The sequence below is a fragment of the Cariama cristata genome, unplaced genomic scaffold, assembly GCF_000690535.1.
Source record: "Cariama cristata isolate BGI_N322 unplaced genomic scaffold, ASM69053v1 scaffold28275, whole genome shotgun sequence".
NCBI lineage: Eukaryota > Metazoa > Chordata > Aves > Cariamiformes > Cariamidae > Cariama > Cariama cristata.
In genome coordinates, this window is record NW_009619227.1 from 76,675 (window position 1) to 96,507 (window position 19,833).

Sequence of the window (19,833 nt, forward strand, 5' to 3'; positions counted from 1 at the left end):
TTGCTATACAGAGAACCACCAGTGCAAGGTGGACTGCCTGGTGTTTTTGCCAGTGCCGAGCAGTCAGTGCGACAGGAGCCTGGGGAGAGCAACCAGGCGACGGACTGCCACCAGTCCTGGTTGGTGTCTCTGTCCTGACCTAGTTCTCTCTGCAGCTGCCTTTGGAACCCATCGTCTGTCCTGTAGTTTTGTCCCATGCTGAGTTTTAGGTATTTTAAGGCAACGGAGAAATACAGTGACTGGACCTACGTGATTGTTACCCTCCCTTTGTGCTGGCTCCAGCTACAAGCTGACATTGTGTTACGTTAAAGGAGCCTGAACTAACCATTAGGATTTGTCTTCTTCCCCTTATTCCTCCTCCTCCCTCCAGAATACCTCCAGTGAGTAATAACATGCAAATACAAAGCATAAAGCCAAAGAAGCGGATTTCTTTTTGGTTCGCTTAGACTTTTATCCTATTAATTCCATGGCAGAGGTTTTCTTTTTAATGCTGCACTCCATCACATAGTATGTTTTATCTGGAGTGAATACCAGTGTCTACATTGGATGCTAAAGCATCACTTTGAAAAAAGGCAATAACGTTAATGACAAAGAGCAAAGTCCCAAGGACAAGTAGATACTGTTTCTGGGGTTCTTTAACTAGAACTGGATTGCTTTAGCTACAGCTTTTGTGGCTGACTGGCTTCCATCTCTGCTTTTTATTGTAACATTGTGGGTTTTTACAGCAGTTAAATGAAGTTACTCATGAAGTTACTTCAAACAAGGTTTTGCCCAATGAAGATCAAGTTTGGTTTCTGTTATTGAAATGTTGAATACTGCCTCTTCACTAGGAATTATCATGGAAAGTTTATTCTGGCTTTATTTGGAATTAAATTAATGTGGTTTTGTTTATTTGTTTTTTTTAATCATCTTCTTTTTTCTCACTGTTCAGCTGTGAGGTCTGGCTGGTTGCCCCCTCCACCACCTGCACTGCCCCCTCGACCTTCTGTATCTCAGGTATGAACAAAGCTTTAGCACTTTACTGTGTATTATTTGCCTATTTATGTTACTGTTGCAGTGGTTAGCACAAGTTGGCCTGGACAGGGCAGTTGTTCTTGCTTCCAAGTTAATGCAAATCTGCAGTTTGCTCCGCAGTTCCCTACATGTGCTTCTTCATTAGTCTGTTGCACTCTCAAATTACAGACTCATAAAATCTCTTTGTAGTGGAGCTGACGTGCACCCACTAGACAAAACTGTAAATTAAAGGCTAGTAAGGCTAGTCTACTAATAAGAGTTTCATGCCTGAAAGGCATGAGCTTGATACCTGCTATTTGCTTCTCAAGCTTCAAATGCTCAGAGGGCACCTGCTAAGGGAGCCATAGCATGTAAGAGTGTATTTCACCCATGGATTTAAAAGATAATGCTGGAAGGAAGCAAATGCCATGTCAGTTATGTTGTTAAGTTTCAAACCATTAGTGGTATATTTTTGTTTTACTTTTTGGATGAGTTTTTGTTTGTTTTTAGAGCATCACGCAACCACAGCACAATACAAATTGACTAAATCATGTGTATCTGCATCCAGATACTTCTTCATGTTTTAGGAAATGGTGGAGGATCAGCATCTTGTTCTTTTGTTGGCTCTGTTAAGTCTTTGGCAGCAGTATACTTCACGTATTACTCCTTTAGGTGAAGTGTGTCATAGAAAACAAGTCCACAGGGAAGCTAACAGCCCATTACGTATGAAAAACTGGGTGAGACACCTTCCTTGGGCCAGGAACAGTCCTCACTTGAGTTTTGGACCTGCTCTTAAGAGTCTGCTGTTGAACACCTCCTGCTGCACAGTGCTTAAGACAGAAATGATAAAAGGCTTGTTGCCACCCACAGCTCCACCAGCAGCTTGTTGCTCTCCTCCTCTCCCCAGCCCTTTTTAGCATCTGAGTGCAGCTAGCTTCTACCTTGAGGACTGTAGAGCATTCTGGTTTGAGCTTGCATGCTTCCCCCCCCAGTCAGTATTGGCCTTAGCCACACCGCTAACACCACGTGCTCCTTAGTGCACCCATCGCAATCTAAGCTGCATCCCACGCCGACCCTCCTCCTGCTGCTTGGACTTACCATGGCGTGCCGGCTCCGTGCACTGCTGCCATCAGAAAAAGCAGTAAATACAACAAATCCTGTTCATAGGGGGGAAAAAAAAGCAACTCATTGTTTTCAAGCAAGGTTCTGCTAATTATTCATTTTCTTGTCCTGTGAAAGAGTTGCATTTCCTTAGCAGGGCAGTGAGGAGAGATGTTAATTTATTTGTGTTATGTCCAGCAGCTTCCTTACCAAGTCACAAATACTGAACCGACTGCTCATCCTACACTGGGCCATGCAGAATATAGGACCTTTCTAAAACAATAAACACAAGAAGATTCTCATGTGAAATTCTTGATCCAGTCCTCTCCAATACAAAAGTCTGGTTTCTGAAAGAAAAAGTGACTTCTGTGTCTACTCAGTCATGAATATATAGCTGATGCTTTGCTTACACACATCACTTACATTTACTTAATTTCTTTCTGATGATTTTTAAAGATTTTTAATCAAATGCATCATCAAAATATTCTTGTTCTGACATCTAGCAAAAGTCTACGTAAAACCGGTTCTCGAAAACATAATAAACTTCACGCTTGTCACGTTGTTTATTTTATCTCCAAGCGTGCCTTTCTGTGATAAAGGTAACAAGACAGTAGGGAAGTGTGTGTGATGGGGTCATAATTCAGCTGTGGTGACCCTTGTGAGTAGCACGTAAGCAACAGTAGGCATATGGATTACATTACTCCAGCGGGGCCCTTGATTTAAAGAGCATGAAGAAGTTGGAGGGGAGGGATCTGCTTTCAACACTGCAGCAGGATCAAGTACTGAAGAAAAGCTATAATGCTGAAATGACACATTCAGCTTTTTCCTCTTTCAGGATTTACCAAACTCATCTTAAATTTCTGTTTTAACTTATTTTTCAACAGTGTTATTGAAAATCCCGTTTTTATTACCGTGACATTTTGCTATATGCCCACAGTTAAGCACTGTGAACGACAAATGTAGCTTGGAAATGAAGCGAACCCCCCATATTTCAGGTGGCTGTACACCATATAAGTATGCTCATGGTGTGGTTATTTTGGCTCAGCTTTGGAAATCAGTTGATGGAGGAGGAGAGGGAAATAATTTCTTCTGAGGACTGAGTTTTCTGTGGATGGCTGAGAAGCAGGCTGAACCAGTTGGCTCTTTAGAGTGAGATTAAAGGGCTCATGGGATGTAAAGGCCAAAGTGCATAAAAGAGAGGTACCAAGGGGTAGGTATTACATTTCAGTGGAGCAGAAGTCCTTCTGTGAGCTTAATAAATAGCAATATAGAAATGGCGTCTTGACTTTGGTCCTGGGTTGCTGTTGTTTTTAGTAGAATTTGCCTCAACCTTTAGGAAAACATTATTTTTCCTGTCAGAACCTCCAAGGTAATCAAGCTCGGTAGGTTATTGAAACACTGGTTATTCAGAGTGTGCCAAACTCTAGTCATATCACAAACTTAGTAAATGATGTCCACATCCAACTCTACCTCCATAGTACAGTCAGCTGAATAACGAGGGAGAAGGTAAAACTTAGAGCTAATACTGCTGCGGCCTTGACTCCAGAGCTCAGAGGATGTACAGGCTTACTGTGGGAGGCTCGAGTCTTGGGATCCTGCGAGGACTTGGCTGGTTTATGGGGAATTAGGAGTGGGGCTGGCTCCTCTGCTCTGGGTTGCTGCTGCCAGCCCATGCTGTTCCACACCTCTGGTGGGAACACATCTTTACGGGTGCAGCTGCATCTCTTCCTACCTCTACGACGAGTTTTAGAGTTGGTGGATTAACTCTGCGTTTCTTTCTTCTCGATGACCTCTAAAAGGCTGTGGTAGCTCCATCTCCTCGGCATTTTTCTCCATTGCCAAAGTCAGCGTTGTATCAACTTTGGATCAGTTCCCACAAACTACCCAAGTTTTCCTCAGAGCTTTCACCAGACATTGCTCTGATGTAGTGGTGTTTTCATCTGAGGTCCCTGTGGTGACTGTAAATAAATTTAATAAAGATGGACAAAAGGCAAGTTTATATAATATGGATACACTATTATCTCCAATTTGTGATCTTTTAATCCAAGCTTCAGCCTGTATCTCTCTTCACTGCAAGCCATTTTGAATTGATGTTTCCAGTAAGATGTGAAATGCAGTATGCAATGCTTTATTAGAATTGTCAATTCACGTTGCTTACTGTCCTGGTTTTGGCTGGGATAGAGTTAATTTTCTTCCCAGTAGTTGGTACAGTGCTGTGTTTTTGGATGTAGTATGAGAACAATGTTGATGACACACTGATGGTTTAGTTCTTGCTGAGCAGTGCTTACCCTCAGCCAAGGACTTTTCGGTTCCCCGTGCTCTGCCAGCGAGGAGGGGCACAAGGAGCTGGGAGGGAGCACGGCCAGGACAGCTGACCCCAACCAGCCAAAGGGATATTCCATACCATAGAACGGCATGGCCAGTATAGACACTGGGGGAGTTGGCCAAGAGGGGCTGATCACTGCTCGGGGATGGGCTGGGCATCGGTCAGCGGGTGGTGAGCAATGGTATTGTGCATCACTTGTCCTTCTGGGGTTTCCTGTTAAAGAAAGTAAGTAATTCAAGTTTTGCCTAAATTCTATAAAGGACACTTGGAAGGATTATATGTGGAAACAGGCTTATACAAAGACTAGAGTTTTGGTTTGGATAATATGTTATTTTGAAGTGTTTTCCTTTTTACTGCTGTGTATATGCCTGTGTGTAACTTCACTGACACCTTCTGTAATCCCTAGTAATGGATCTCACACTTAGCAAGTCTGCAGTAGGTGCTTGGATTTAAGGATAATTTTATCTGTATCAATTTCCCCATTTCTTCGGACCATAAATATTTAATACGCTGCAAGCTATTGTACAGACTTAGGACACTGGCAGTGCCCTACCTCTCTTGCTCACTTCCCATGACATGCTATAGTTACAGCTTTTCCACTCTTTTTCTTTGCTTGTTTTAATTTTGTTTTTTTTTTTTTTAACTTTTTAGGAGGTGTTTTTTGTCATCTCCAGCTTTGTCCCCCTCACCCCAAGTGACAGTATATAGAACAGATAAGCTGTAGCTTGTTGAAATACCTACTGTGTTTTTTTTTCTGGGCTTGTAGAGGACTGGATTCAATGGCTCAGGTATCTTCCTGATCCTGTGGTCCTAATTTAATGCTAAACGTAAGTCATCAAGGAGAAATGGCATAAAGGTGGCCCCAAAACTTTTGTGCAGACACAGGGCTGTACATAGGAAATGTGTGTAAGAAAGAATCAGTAAGAATCGCGGTAAGAAGGCAATAGCTATGTAGCTGATCTGCCCTGACACGGATTTCAGATAGGAAATGACTGTGGGTGCTCATGAATAACACTCCACTGGAACGAAACGTATATGCACATCTCTTATAAGCCTCTGTTTTTTTTTTTTTAATGGCAAACAAAATAATACTTTATTACTGTTGACTTTTAAGCCTACAGAAGTCATTTACCACAGCTGCTTACTGTGGGAGATTTAGTAACATGTTTATGTTAACGGGAATTACGGATGAACACTGAAGAGCAAATACAACTTCAGGATTTTATCCAACATCAGCTCACTATCTGCACCATTGCCCAATTGGATCAATGTTCTTTATTTAAATTACTCTGTTTCAGTACCTTCCTGTCCAGTAGTGAAGGCGTATTGTCCATGTATAAGGGGATCTGAAAACGGTAGGACTGGAAGAAAACCCTGTATATCTTGGCTGAAAAAACCCATGTTCCTAGTCTCTTTTTCCAGAGTCTAAATTTTAAGCCTGTTGATTTTGTAAATTCACACTGGTTTGTGCTGGACTTTTATTTCTGGAGACCTTGGGACCTGGTTTTCCCCTTGGTTCCATGCTGGCAGTTTTGACAGGCGCTGCAAAAATTATGGGTGAAGGCGCAGTGTTCGAGTGAAGTGGAGTAGGTAGGCAGCTGTTAACGCTATCACATTGAAGTATCTGGAGTACAGTGCAGCTCTGAAGATTAAAATCTCACTGTGCTACATGAGCTCAGAATTAGGCTGTCAGTTTAGTGGCCATTGTTAGCATTAGATGTTATTGATTTTGTGAAATCATGGAAACAAAGTGCTGTGAGGGATGATGGGTGGGTCACCCTGCCCAGTCACAGGCACCTGGTGGTGTTGGAAAGCAAAGATGATATTATTTTTAATATATCAAATGTTCCACTCTCCAAATGTTACTCGATACTTCATAAGTCGTTGAAGCTTTTTGGCCGTTCATCATCCAAAATGGCAAGTGAAAACGGAGACCTAACTCAAGAAGTTGTCTCTACTAACATGCCTCGAAGTTCTGCTGAATCCACAGAGAGCCACGAGTGTGGGGTACGCTCAGTCCGGGTCTGTAACCGACAGTGACGTGTACCCACGCTGATCCATGGCACCGAGAGGTGGGGAAGGGCTCGTGCCTGGAGAGAGGGATGGCCACATGCAGGCTCCATGCTGAGAGCTGCTCCGGAGGGTCCCCCCACCGCCAACGTCTTTGGATAAAGCCGAGAGACCTGGAGGATGAGGTAGGGTTTGCTCATCTCTGTTACCAGGTGGTTTGGGGATGAAGTTCAGCCAAGTGAGGCACTGCCTTGCTCTGTAAAATTACGTGAGGAATTTCAAGTGCTGGCAGGACACCTGGAGTTTTACAGTTACAGAAATAAAAATGACCAAAAAAAAGTGAAGATTTTGCTTTTGGCAGCATGCTGTTGGTATACATGATGGTATTCTCCCAGACTACCATTTTATATCAAACCAAAGGAATACTGGTTTAGCTTGTGTTTACAACCACTGTGCAAGAGGAGGGTGATCTTTTTGATCATCTCCACGGTTTTGGCTGCAGAATAACATATGTTGTATACTCAGTGCAATAGGTATTAAAGAATGCTGTAATGGAAGTAAAACTGAAAGTCTTCTATAATGTGAAAGATTTTGCCATCTGCCACTTTAATATAATACAAGTGGATTATCTTCCTCTCATGAAAATTATATATTAAATCTAAAATGGTCAGACAAAATAAATTACGGTTTAAGAAGTGTTGGGAAGTAGCACAGTTAAAATTGAATTTGAGGAGTAGTTGATGGATGCCATAAAATCCTTTCTAAAGAGGTTTCTGGGAGAGTGGAAGAAGGGCGAGTATCTTAATTAAAATGTGTTGTAATGATTTTGAATTTGGCTTCACATTTATTGTAAAAGCAACAACAAAAAAAGCTAAGAATCCCATGCCTCTGTCTCTAGTGGAATGCACATACCCCTTTCTAGCTCGCCTTAATCTGGTTTTGTGGAAGTGGAGTATTAAAACAGATTGTTAATGCTTCCATCTGAGTCCTATTCTTTCCTTGAGAATGGGCTGAACATTGCAGCAATTTGTTTGTATTTGCTGCCTTTTTCCTCAACCTTATCACCAACCCTCAGATAGCTCGGGGAAAGGAAAAGCTTATCAAAACTTCAGGGCTGCACAGTGCTGAGAAAGCAGGCAGCACGCTAAGACCCTGGCAGCTTGTTGCATTTGCATCCCTATGGGTTTTCTTTGTCTTAACCATTTTCAGTTTCTGTATCGAGCAATAAAAAGAATTGATGATTCAGTGTGGGATGCAGAAGACTCACAGAAACTGGAATTGAGACATCTTGACTTCTTACAAATGGGCATTAAGTGCAAAAATATGAGTGTTTAGAAAGGAGCAAAGTACTTCTTAAATGAACTGAGGTAGAGATGATAGAAGATTGCAACGGGCACATACTGAGCATTAAGCGTATTTAGTATCCTACTTTTTCTTACAGATAAGCTGTTCTCAATACTTTTTTGCAAAGCTAAGCAGTAGCACTCTATAGGTAATGACTGTGGGCTATTCCAGTGAATGCACAGAGACAATTTCATTTCTGTGAGTAGTGCCGTTGACTACAATGGGATGATTTCCATGTGTAAAGTTAGCCTGGAGCGTAAGTGTGGGCAAGATTGAACTGTGGGAAAGATTGAATATATACTTCACCTCTTGCAAAAAGGCTCTCGGGTAACAGAAATACGAAAGCTCCGCTTAGACCTTCTGTTCTGGAAGATCAGTTATGTGTTGTCTTGAAAAGTGGGTGCAAAATCTGTGTATAATCCAGCATGGCAGACAAAAGAACTGGAAGTGTAAGCGAAGAGCCAGTTGTTATGGTAATGCATTCTCGTACAGTTAAGGAAAATCTTTCATCTGAGGCTTTCAAAGCACTTGATGCTTAAGTGAGCGTTATATATTCTCTTAGAAAGGTACTGTTAAGTATCGTCACAGGGAGCAGCGAGGAGATTATGAATGGCTGGTCAAGGATCATGCAATGAAATAATGAGCATTTGTGGTTCCTAATGCTCTCCTTAACGATGGGGAATTATCTGTCCTAATGCTCAGTATTGGCCATAGGCCACAGGTTGGTCTCTGGCTGTGGCCGTTGTACAGAAACTCTTGGCCAGTTTTATCTTCTGCCTGGAAGAACGAGGAGGGTATGGGTATTCCTAGAAAATACGAGACTGTGCTGGGGAAGAAGGAGGTACTGCTGGTTAATGACTGGACTTTGGTCTTTGCAAAGAGAAACTCTTCAGGAGATTTGGAATAGGACGCTGTCTTGCTCTTTTCTGCGGTTACTTACTCTTCTTCCCCAAATCAAGATACTTTTAGGCCTGGTCCGCAAACTCTTTTGTACTGCTGGTAGTGCACGTGAGCGGGATGTTCTTTGCCCATCTCCTGTAACCCTGGCTGTGGACCCAGCCGCCCCAGCCCGCTCAGCAGCACTTCTAGGTCAGTAGCTTAATCCATGCTGTGGACATGAGTGAGACACTTCCTTGGAGCACTTTTACACTACTAGAACTGAGTTTTCCTTTGGAAGACCGTGTTGCATAATGTTATAAACCAGTGGTGAAGAATTTTAAACGCTAATATAATGGTGAGAAGTTTCCGAGGTGTGGGAAAATTTTAAGGCATTGCTGTGATGGAGGGAGGCAGTTTCTTGCTGTGTTTCTGAATGAGAAACGAGTTACCCAAAGACTATACTAAGCATGGTATAAAACCAATGAAGAACTAAAGGGAACCCACCTCAGCTGCTCCTGATGGATCCCCTTTTCCTTACACGCTGCTGTAGGAGCTTGGACTGGACTATCCTTGAGCCAGTCTCACTCTGCCCATGACCAGAAGGCTACAGAGACTGGCTTTCACCCCACATCCAAATCGGTGAAGGGAAGGAAATCTGTGAAGCATCTCTCTGCCAGAAGAAAAAACGGGAGTTCTTTTTCCTTTCAAATCTGTGTGGGGAGACATCAGCTTGCAAACGTATTTGTAAAGCCTGCCAGGCCTTGGCTAGAGGACTTGGTTGGGTTAGCTGAATCAGCAATCCTTCTTCACATTGATGCACATAGCAGTTAACAAAAGATTTTTGCCTGGGTTAAATGCTGTCCATCCCTGAACAAAATCCCTTGCAACAGCATACAGATTTTTTTTTTTTTTAAAAAAAACAAAAACACTTGGGCACTTGTGTCAGAAGCACATTGCTGAGGAATGGAGATCTTTCGTAGAGGAGAACTTGTAACTCTGACAGCGCATCATTAACGTGTAGACCTGGCTTCTGCATGAGAGGGAACGGAGAGTGTCCAGAGAGCCAGGGCTTTCCGTGCCCAGCCCGGCTGTCTGCCCACGCTGGGGCAGGCTCTGGGGAGTGCACCCAGCTGGTTTGGGGGTACCCTGCTCGAAGCAGAGCCCTCAGCAGTGGCCTGGCCCACGGACCACTAGGTGGCACTTAAGGGACACGGCAGGCACTTGGTTTTATTCGTTATGCACGAGCTTTTTTTATTATTATTTTGAATTTTTTTTTTTTTGGTCAAATGTAACTATTTATTCATTTTTTACTACCTGCTTGCTCCAGCCAACCCCTGCCGCACTGGCTGCCGAGCTTTGCCATCCTCGCCTCCTGGCAGCAGGGAGGAGCGGCAAGTCCAGTGGCCCAACCTTGGCCAGTGGTTGCCACGGCTGTTAAAAAAACTGGCAAGCCACATCACAGCACTTGGCTAGTAAAAAATGGATCTTGCATCAGTAGGAACAGTGATATCAAACTGTTGGAAATTTTGAAACCTTAGCCTTTTTTGGCATCAGTACTCTCATTTATATTTGCTTCCACCAGAACACAGAGTTTACCCTTTTTTTTCCCTTTTCAGTTCCTTTCAGTTTAAAACGATATTCTTCTGCAATGAGACCATTTAAAAAACAAAAAGGGGAGGGGGTGTTTCTGCAAAAGTTTGAGGTTTTTTGTTTCTCCCCCCTGGTCATTTATCTTACTGTGATTTCAATTTTCATTGCAATTGCCATTGTAGCCTACTGGTCTCTTTAGTTACTTCTACACTGTTCGAACACATTGATTCTTGAAAAGCTGCATTTTTAGCGATACCTAAATAACATGCAATTCGTCTCCTTTTTCATTCTGTGGAATAAGTTCGTATATTCTTACTTTTGATGCAAGGTTTTACTGTAGGCTCCAACAAGAGTGTGAGCACCACAAACTGCCTGCCTGACCGAGTCAGGGAGGTTTCTAATGCTCACCATCCAAGAAATATCGTTAAGAGCTGGCTCCCGTGTACCTCTGTCATTGCTCTGTGTTGTGCAGCAAAGCTATACCAGGAGGAGTTTATAGTATGCGTATTACATGGCTCTCTGAAAGGCTGTGTTTGCTCTTGCTCTCTCTAAACGAATGACTTGTCAAAGGGATGTGGTTTGGGCTCAGATTTATCGTGTGGCTCTGTTGGGTATTTGAGCTTCACTGTCCCCAAATCGTTGATGAAAGCCTCATGGACTTTGCCAGGCTACTGTTACCAGTGCTTGGGGCCGTCATTTCTTTCAAATATATAAAAAGTGATTGTAGAAATTAGGGAGGTTCTGGGCTATTCAGCTTACTGATAAAGAAATGCTCTGTTGCGTTAAATGGACTTTTAAAGGTCTTTGATTTTTGTAGACAGGAAAAAAGATTGCTTTTTCCATTTCACTCTCCTATTTGTACCAGAAATCTAGTTACAGAAGAAACACTTCAACCCATGAAAAGCCTTCCAGAATTCAAATGTGTTAGTATCCAATAGTTATTAAAATCCAAATATTTAAGATACTAATATTCAAATACTGGAAGAATACAGGGTGAGGTGCCTTTTTTTTGACCATCAGATAACACTACAGATGTTGCATACTTAGAAGAGGGGGTGAGAGAAATCTTATCAGCCAAAACATCTTTTCCTCCTCTTCTGAGGAGTTTCACATGCATTTTAAGAAAAGATTCCAAATCTCCCTCCTCTGTGCATGTGTTTGACACCGTCCGGTTGGAGAACAGCAGTGACCTGACAGAACCAGAAGTGGTACAAAAAAGTCCCTTCTTTTTAAATAAACCAAATTCTGCGCTTTCTGTCATTTTTGTTTAGCTTAAGCACTGGGAAACTTGTGACTGCTCCAGAGCGTGATGGGCCTATGCAGAAACCTCTTGGCAACCGCGAATTAGGTTCTTCGGTGTGTGACAGTTTATTGATGTTGTTATTATTACTATGATGGCTAAAATCCTGGCCCCTTAAAAGTCTGAGGTTTGCCTTGAACTTGGTTTTAAACACAAGCTTTCACCTGTGTAGAAACAAACCTTTTTTTGAGAAGGGAGCAGGATGGCGGGTTGCTCCGACTTGGCAAAAGTTGGGAAAAGAGGCGAAGCGGCCGTCTGCCCGTGCCGAGTGCCCTCCATCTCCCGCTCCCGCCTGCCTTCCCCCTCTCGGAGAGCCAGCCCATACCTTCTGGACAGAACGCAACCGGACCGTGTTTATGCCATGTTTGCTGCCACATGCCGGGGGACAGGCAGCTCCAAATCCTCCTGCCCTCCCCTCGCTGATGTGCTCTGCCCTGTCCTGGTCAAGCAGATTAAAAGATGTGGGAAGATCTCAGGAGAGGCAAAGCAAGGGCTTCACCCTCTGTTTTAACTTAGTCAAATATGCTGCAGGGAGGGTGTTTTGTTTTGCTGAAGTGTAGACCTGGGTGGTGAGTGTTCAGCTCAGTTTCTGTTTGAAACGTGAGAAGGGAGGAGGGAAGATTTATTTGGCGTCTCTTATGGCTTGTGTTTTCAGTAACTTTACTGGAATATTTGGTATAATTCAGACTTTCTCACTCCAGCCTTGCACACTTCAAAGACAGGCTTACTCCAATGAATTTTCATCGGTTTCAGGAGATAATAAGGTGACAGGGTGCATCCAAGATCTCTATAGCTTTTATCCACTCCCGCCCCCACCTTAGTCTTTCTCTGAGTATTTAGGCCATAAAGGTAACTCTGGGAGAAATTCTGGGTGCTAGGTTACTTACATTCAGATACATGATTCCTAAAGCTTCACAGAAAAACTTTTCTCCTGTTTTCCTAGCACAATAAAATGCAAGAAACCGGTTTCATTACATATCTGCAGAAGACATATGTCATCCGTTCAGCAGTCGCCCTAGATCTCCATTTCCCCTACTGTTGAATTGTTAAAGTCACTTTTGTGTATAGTGTTTCCTTTCATTGACTTTATTGTATGTGACTGCTAGTCATTTTCTGGGTGTAGCAATGACTGATTTGTTGTTGCAGACAGAGCAACCATCTGAGGTTGAATTACATCCTCAGATGAATAGACCCCCGTCGCAGGCAGAAGAAAACAGTTCAGCCAAAAAGGTGAGACCTGCACACGTTGTACCATTGTGGAGTGATTTGCCTTCATCAACAAAAGCGGTTGTTTTAAGTTTTAAAGCAATTAAATGGACGGTTAGGGTTACATTTTTACATGTTTACCTTCTCTGGAGGTCAAGACACTGGAGAGAACCGGGATTGCGTGTGACATCAGCTCAGATAAATCATTAAGAAAGCTCTTAGTACGTACACATTGATGTATGTGCTCTAAGAGAGGCAGCTTGCCATTTGTTTCAAATCAACAGGGGCTTGTGGAGCCTTAAGGAAGGCAAAAAAAGAGTTTGATTGTACTTGACCCCTGTCTCGCTGTAATTCTTCCAAATTGTGATGCACTTCTTGCTTCCAGTTACTGAGGATTTTGGTTTTGAGGTAAACACACCTGTTTGCTAGAGGTCAGGGTCTGCCGTTAAATGTACATGGACTGGGAGAGATTTGCTCAAGATGTGCATTTTCTAATACGGTTTTGTATGAGCATACCATTTGTATAAAATAAGCACCAATTTGCAACAGTACTCTTCAAAGGGCCTTGCTTAGGGATGGAGTGGCCTGAGCAGTGACTGTGAGGGTTTCCCCCTCCTGGTCACGCTCCCACCACCTTCTTCCCCCCCAGCCCAAAGAGGTTTGGAGAGGGGCAGATACAGATCCTTCCCCTCCAGCCCCTCCTGCGGCCAGGGCACACCTGCGAGACCTTTGCTCAGCCCAACCAAGAACTGTCGGCAAGTGCTGTATGGAGTACATACCTTGCCCAAGGAGCATCGTCACACCTCTTACCCTAATCTGGGACACAGACAAATGGCTGGTGTCCTTTCCTGTATGTGAGAGGGCTTTCCGGGCAGCATCCTTGCTCTGCTTGTGCTCACCACATGCTTTTTCTAGCCTGGCCCTGCTTCTTCCTTGCTCCGCTTTGCAGCCCAGCTAGGGAAATGAAATCCTTGTGGTCCACCTACTTCATGCTCACCCTTGTCCCATCTGGATCCCTAAAAAGAGAGCGAAGCTGTGGGCTGCGGGAGGCAGGTTGTCGGCGCAGGGCTGACCCACCTCCCAAAGCCTGGTGCAACAGCAGCCAGCCAAATAACCCCTGTGGAGGGCTCTGCTTTTAGGTGTTGGATCATTTCTGCCAGTATTGCATTTGAGGTGGAAAAGGGATTTAGCCTATGGATGCGGTAGGTTTTGGGCAGTTTAAGGTGGACTGGGATTGTGCATTTGGCATCCCACCAGTTTATACCTGAAGGTGCATGCAAGTTCCTCGCTTGCCGTACGTCCTGTGTTTGCAGGGAGCTGCGCATTTGCGTAGGATTTCAGAGCATGGTATTATCTGAGATCTGTGCAGTGCTGATGTGCTGATGTCCTGATCAAAAGATCTCATAATATTTTTAGATTTTTTTTCAGTACTGGCAGAACCGTTTTTTCATGTTGAAACCCCTTGTTTCCTTATAATTTTGATTCCTCTGATAATTGTAATCCCTCTAATACTAATTATTCATGGTTTTATGTTGGTTTTATTCTGTATCACTAATAGTCTCTTCTGCTGAGTCAGGCTGCTTACTACAGTGTTGGGGTTTTTTCTTATGATTACTGGGTCATTATATGCTTCCTCATTTTATTTTTTTCTTATTTTATTAACATTTGGCCAAAACATAGTCAGGAAGATAGTCTGGCCCAGTAAAATGTGCACTGTGCAAGTGATAATAAAATTTGATCTCTGGTCTTGATTGTGACTCTAAATGTATAACCTTTGTCAAGTCTCTTCATCTTTTTGAGTCTTAGCTTTCTCATTCATGAAATGGGGCAGTAATAGTTATATCCCTTGTAAAAAAAGATCTAATAACAAAAATATCCTTTTCAATGTATTTTATTTTTCAGATTTAAAACAGCTATAAGGCATTAAAACTACTTCTCACTGCAAAAGAAAGGATGTTAATTTAAAATAATCAAAACACTTCTTACTACTGAAGTCATAAAAATCCAAGACTCTCTCTTTTACCTACAAACCAGACTATTTCTTTGATGTAACTTACCAAGAGAGATAACTGGCCTTCTACGCTTCCAACATGTTAATTTTGCGTGGATGATGTTACACGTTTGTCTTTCAAAGCTATTTTCAGTGTTGCTTCATGTAAGAGAGGAAGGGAGAAGGGAGAGACTCCGTGCCAGATGGGTGAGGTAGTAAGTTGGGATGCAAGTGATTGATTATTGATTCTTACCAACTGAGCGTAATTAAAAGTAAATCTTGTTTTGGTTTTAATGCTTTTGGGCCAGCTGGGGGCTAGTGTATGTAGCTATACCCCTCCCTCCAGCATACGGAGCTATACAGTCCAGTCCTGAAGAACCTGTCATCCAGATGAAGACAAAACACCAGTATAATAATTTCATTCGTTAAGGCGTTGCAGGAGTTATTGTTCCTTTTTTCAAAATCAGAAACCTGAGAGGCTATTACCAAATTTGAATTAAGCTCCGTACCTCTTTCAGTTATGAAATCTTAGGCCAGCTGTCAGCGATTTCTGTGTCACAAGTATTCCCCAGCCTAACGATGGGACGCATATGGCCCGACTTAACGTTGCTGTGCTTCTCCCTTGCAGGAGGTTGTTCTCGCGCAGCCGCCCTCCAAACCCGCCCGCAGGAAGCTCCGGACGGAGGTGCAGGGGCTGGAGACCCCCGAGCTTTCTCCCACTATAAGTGTGACTTCTTCCCTGCCAGCAGTCAAGCCTCACCTCCCAGTCCAAAAGTAAAAACTTGTACCAAGCACGCCAAACTGCACCATGAGATCTGATGTGACAGGGTTTGCTCTTTGCATAATCTTGTGCTTAATAGTTCGGGTTTTGAGAATGCTTCACAAGACACAGGTCTCTGACATCTACGTTTGTCTTCTCAAATGCAGACTAAGTCTGTAGTGACTGTGTAAGTTGGTGATATTTGATTGATAGCCTCTTCAAACGTGTCCTACCTCTGTATCTGGTAGACATGTCTGAAGAGCAAGCCTTGCTGGTCAACCAGCATCTCTAACACAGCTCCTTTTAGATTTGTGGGTGTGTGTGTTTTTTGCCTTGCACATATCTGCTGGGATTTTGCTCATTCATGTGGACAGATACGACCAGATAAATGCCCAGGAAATTGAGTCATGAAATGCTTGATGTTGGTCATATCCTTGTAATATTTCTTCATTGCAAGGCAGGTTGGAAATGAGCTCACCACTGGTATGAGCTGAGCCATAGACCACTTGTGTTAATCTGATAATTGCCAAACCAAGCATGTATTGTTTGCTCTCATAAATATAGCTGTTGAAGTTGTCGGCAACAAAGACTTGTAGGGATTTCACTATGTATTTATTTAATAGCGGTGGAGAAGGGGCTGTACAAATAGTGAGTGAAGGCACTTGAAGCCCTGTTGGATCTATACGTCTCCCTCAACTGAAACACTGTGCAGCCTGTCTTCACCCAAAACCTTGCAAAGACATCTGATTCAATCTGAAACAAAACCAAGCTGCCCAGATCAGTTGAGCGGTTCTTGGCAAACTGTTTATCAGTAGACTGAATCTATGCTGCGTAATTGGAGATTAGAATAAGTAATAAGACTCCTAGGATGCCCTTAAAGTGCTATTTTGTGCTTTGGGAGCGCATATTCCATAGTGGTTCAAAGAAAGATAACAGCATTTGTTAGCATCTCAACTTAATCCTGTCTTGTCTGTATCTTTCCTAAAGTGTTTAAATGACCACAGAGGTATATCGCCCTATTTTTTATTTTTTTCTATCATTATTACTTTATAGCCTATGGAGAGTAGTTTGAAGCAAAATGGTAAAGCAGAAAACTGACAATTCACTGGAAGATAACAGCATAAAGACCTGTCTGTGCTGCGAAACAGATTCTGTTGCAAAGATCAGTACCATCAGCTCTGTTAAGAGAGAAGAGCTAACGGGGACCGTGGGCCGCTATGGAGCTTATTTAAACAGAGCATCTGGTTTGGATCACATTTGTCATTAAAGAGGTCTTGATGCCTCATGTAAAGCTTTAAAATGATTGATTTGGAAAAGGACTTGGATATTCAGCCAGTATTTCCTGTATTTTCTTTCCTTTTTCCTGTTGTTACCTCTGTTTCTTGGAATAGGTTGGTCCTTATGCACAGAACTGTCTCTTTTTGTACCTGCCTGCCTAGCTGTAATTTCTTTCAGAGCAGTTACCAAGGGCTATAAAGTAATAATAATAGGAGAGAAGTCTTTTATTTAAGCAGCAAAAGAGATGAGGAAAGTCCATAAGCCATCTCCCTGTTCCTATTTGTGACACCAGATGATTTTGGTGGAAATGACTGCTTTGAATGAAAGAAAGATTAATTTTTGAAGTAAAGAAACATCCAAATGGGTACTGCCCCAAAAAATCTGAGGTGGTATTTTCATGCAGATGTCCTTTCTTGCCACATAGAATGATTTTTGTATTTTCTATTAACCACTCCTGAGTCTTTAAACTCTACAAGCATCTGGAAACAGCTAATGCAAAGATGCTGCAATAAGCACAGCTATGCAGGGATTATTCTTAAGCTGAATCAGAATGCAGTGATTTTGAAATAATTGTGACAACCTTAAAATGTTTCTGTCATTCAGGTTAACAAGTGTGACTGTTTTTCTTTCAAATAGTCTACCTGATTCAGCCATCTCATTTCAGCATTACATTTTTCATCTCTTAAATCTGCAGTTTGTACCTTGTCTTTGAAGCGTAGTCCAGTGTGTATAGAGTACAGAGGTACAAAATGGATGGCTGGTCTTCTGGCATCAGCCACTGTTGAGGCTCTTAATTGAAATGTTTTGTATTTCTCTGTCTGGCAGACAGTCTTCCAAGCAGAAAAGGGCTATTCAGACGGCTATACGAAAAAACAAAGAAGCCAATGCTGTCCTCGCCAGGTTGAACAGTGAGCTCCAGCAGCAGCTGAAGGTAAGGAATGCATTGAAAATCAGTGACAAAGCTCCCTGCAATCAGTTTTGTGTCGCCTCCAGCAGAGAATCTTGTTCGTCCTCTCAGATGAGACCTACTGCGTTGCTTCCTGCTCTCTGGCAGGGAATAACCGTCCTGAATGTGTGGGCAGGATGAGGAAGCTAGAACCTGTGGGCTCCAGCTCCGCTGGCGGTTAGAGCAAGTCTAAAGGGTGAACTTTGTCTTTCTGAAAAGTTTGATAATGTGGTGGTGTCACTGAGTGCAGAAGAGCAACTCGAGCGTAGTTTTCTGATCTGAGCAGTTGTGCTACACAACTGTCTCCTGGAGTCAGGCATGGACTGGCTAAACCGTGCTTTATGTGAACATCTAACACTCATTTTTAATGTCTGCTGATTTGTCTTTTAGCATGTTCTCAAGGGGCTGCTTTCTTATAAACATCAGTTCTCATTTTTTTGTTGTCTTAGTCCAAAGGTACAGACCTTAGTTTTTCATCTGCTACAGCCTTTTCTTCTTTGCATGTTATGAACATGCTTGTCAACCCCCAGTTGCACTTTTTCTTCAGTCAAAGTGAAAGTTTGATTGCATGTGCTTAACATAATTTCTTAACTGCTTTTCAAGGATCTCCCAAGAGAGATGCAGGGTGGATGCTCTGTACTGAAATCGTAGCAAAATGTAGGACAGCAATTGAAATGAACATGGAGACAAAAGCTTTTAATGACAGCACATTGCTGTCATTCCTTGGCTGAGGTCTTACTTGCTTCCGTGCACCATCTTGAGCATGCTTAAACTCCCCAGCCTTCACAAAGCAGGCCGATGCTATTACCTGTATTTTACAGCAGGGTGAAAGAAGCATGGAAAGACAGAGTGATTTGTTGAAGTTCACACAAGAGCAGAAAACAGAACTTGTCCTTCAAGTCATATTGCTGCCTGGCAGTTTTCTGATGGAGCAGGGCTTTGCTGTTTTTCTGGAGGACAGAAGACTTCACAAGGTCCCCCTTGGGCACAGCTTGCATGGAGGCACAGGGAGCGTTTAAGTGCCCTCCCGTGCTGGGGCTCTGAGCCTGCCCAACTGGGGTACCAAAGCCGGCAGGAGTCGTAGGTCCGCCCAGCTCCCGTCCTGGCCAGGGAGCCCTTTGCTGAGAGGTCAGCAAGAGCTGGGTGCCCCTCAAGACCAGGAGACCCTTTCCCAAAATTGCTGATCCCCAAAACCTTCACAGTTAGTTTCCAACCAAGACTGATGATCTTCCTCCCGCAGCTGCCAAAGAGGTAGATTGCAAAGCCTGTGTTGTCTTAGAAAGGCTAAGTGTCATTCATTTCGAAAAGGAAAGAGGTTGGCTGTGTGAACCAAAAATTCTCAAAAAGCTATTTTGAGGGAAACGTGATTTTAAAAGAACCTGATTTTCTTTGGTAAAAATGGCCAATTGTGGCCAGCTTTGCTGCATCCCAGGCTATTCCACTGGCCAGTGCATGACTACTCCTCTCCGTGATCGCCCGAGCGAGCAGTTGAGCCTCTGTATTGCCCCACTGTAAGAGGAGACAGTAGCCAGCTGTGCGGGGTGGTCGTGCGACGTTGGTACGGTGTTTTGAGACCGCAAGGAGAGTTACTTAAACAGCAGAGCCCTGAGCCTCCAGTCAATGCAGCGGTTTGCCTGGCTGCTCTTCACCGGAGCAGCGTGGTGCATGCGAGCATCCCAAAAAGTTACAGCACATCTCTCCCTCCTGCAGGAGGTTCACAAGGAGCGAATTGCCTTGGAAACACAGCTGGAGCAGCTACGTCCCGTCACTGTCTTGTGACTTCCCGCACTGCCACCATGCAGTGGCAAGAGTGGAACACACGTCCCGACGGCCTTGCAAGGAGAGGAGTACGGCACAGCTGAGCAGGGTTTCTGCCGAGGTGATGGGGAGGACCGGCTTCTTGGGTCTCCCTTCACCCTGCTGTGGGCGTTTGAAACAAATATCTGACTGCTGGATATTTCTGAGTGGGGGAATGGTCCACCCTCTTCCCAGCCTAATGTGTAAATGCAGTTTATCACTGAAATGAATAACCTGGGAGTATTTTATTTATGTAAAGAATTCCTGATCTATACGCGTTCTAGCAGCACCTCCCACCCCCATCATTAAGAGG

The 19,833-nt window shown here is 43.4% G+C and overlaps 1 protein-coding gene across 1 annotated transcript in view; it reads left to right on the forward strand.

The window, feature by feature from the left end:
- The window catches only part of REPS2 (RALBP1 associated Eps domain containing 2), a gene marked incomplete at its 5' end in the record, with an annotated part of 62,258 nt that extends 42,756 nt beyond the window's left edge, over positions 1-19,502 (forward strand). Inside the window, 5 exons of the mRNA XM_009701156.1 lie at positions 932-996; positions 12,690-12,773; positions 15,368-15,513; positions 17,603-17,708; positions 19,434-19,502. Of these exons, the coding sequence (XP_009699458.1) occupies positions 932-996; positions 12,690-12,773; positions 15,368-15,513; positions 17,603-17,708; positions 19,434-19,502 (470 nt within the window). The remainder of the gene's footprint in view (positions 1-931; positions 997-12,689; positions 12,774-15,367; positions 15,514-17,602; positions 17,709-19,433) is intronic.
- Positions 19,503-19,833: the final 331 nt, after the last annotated feature.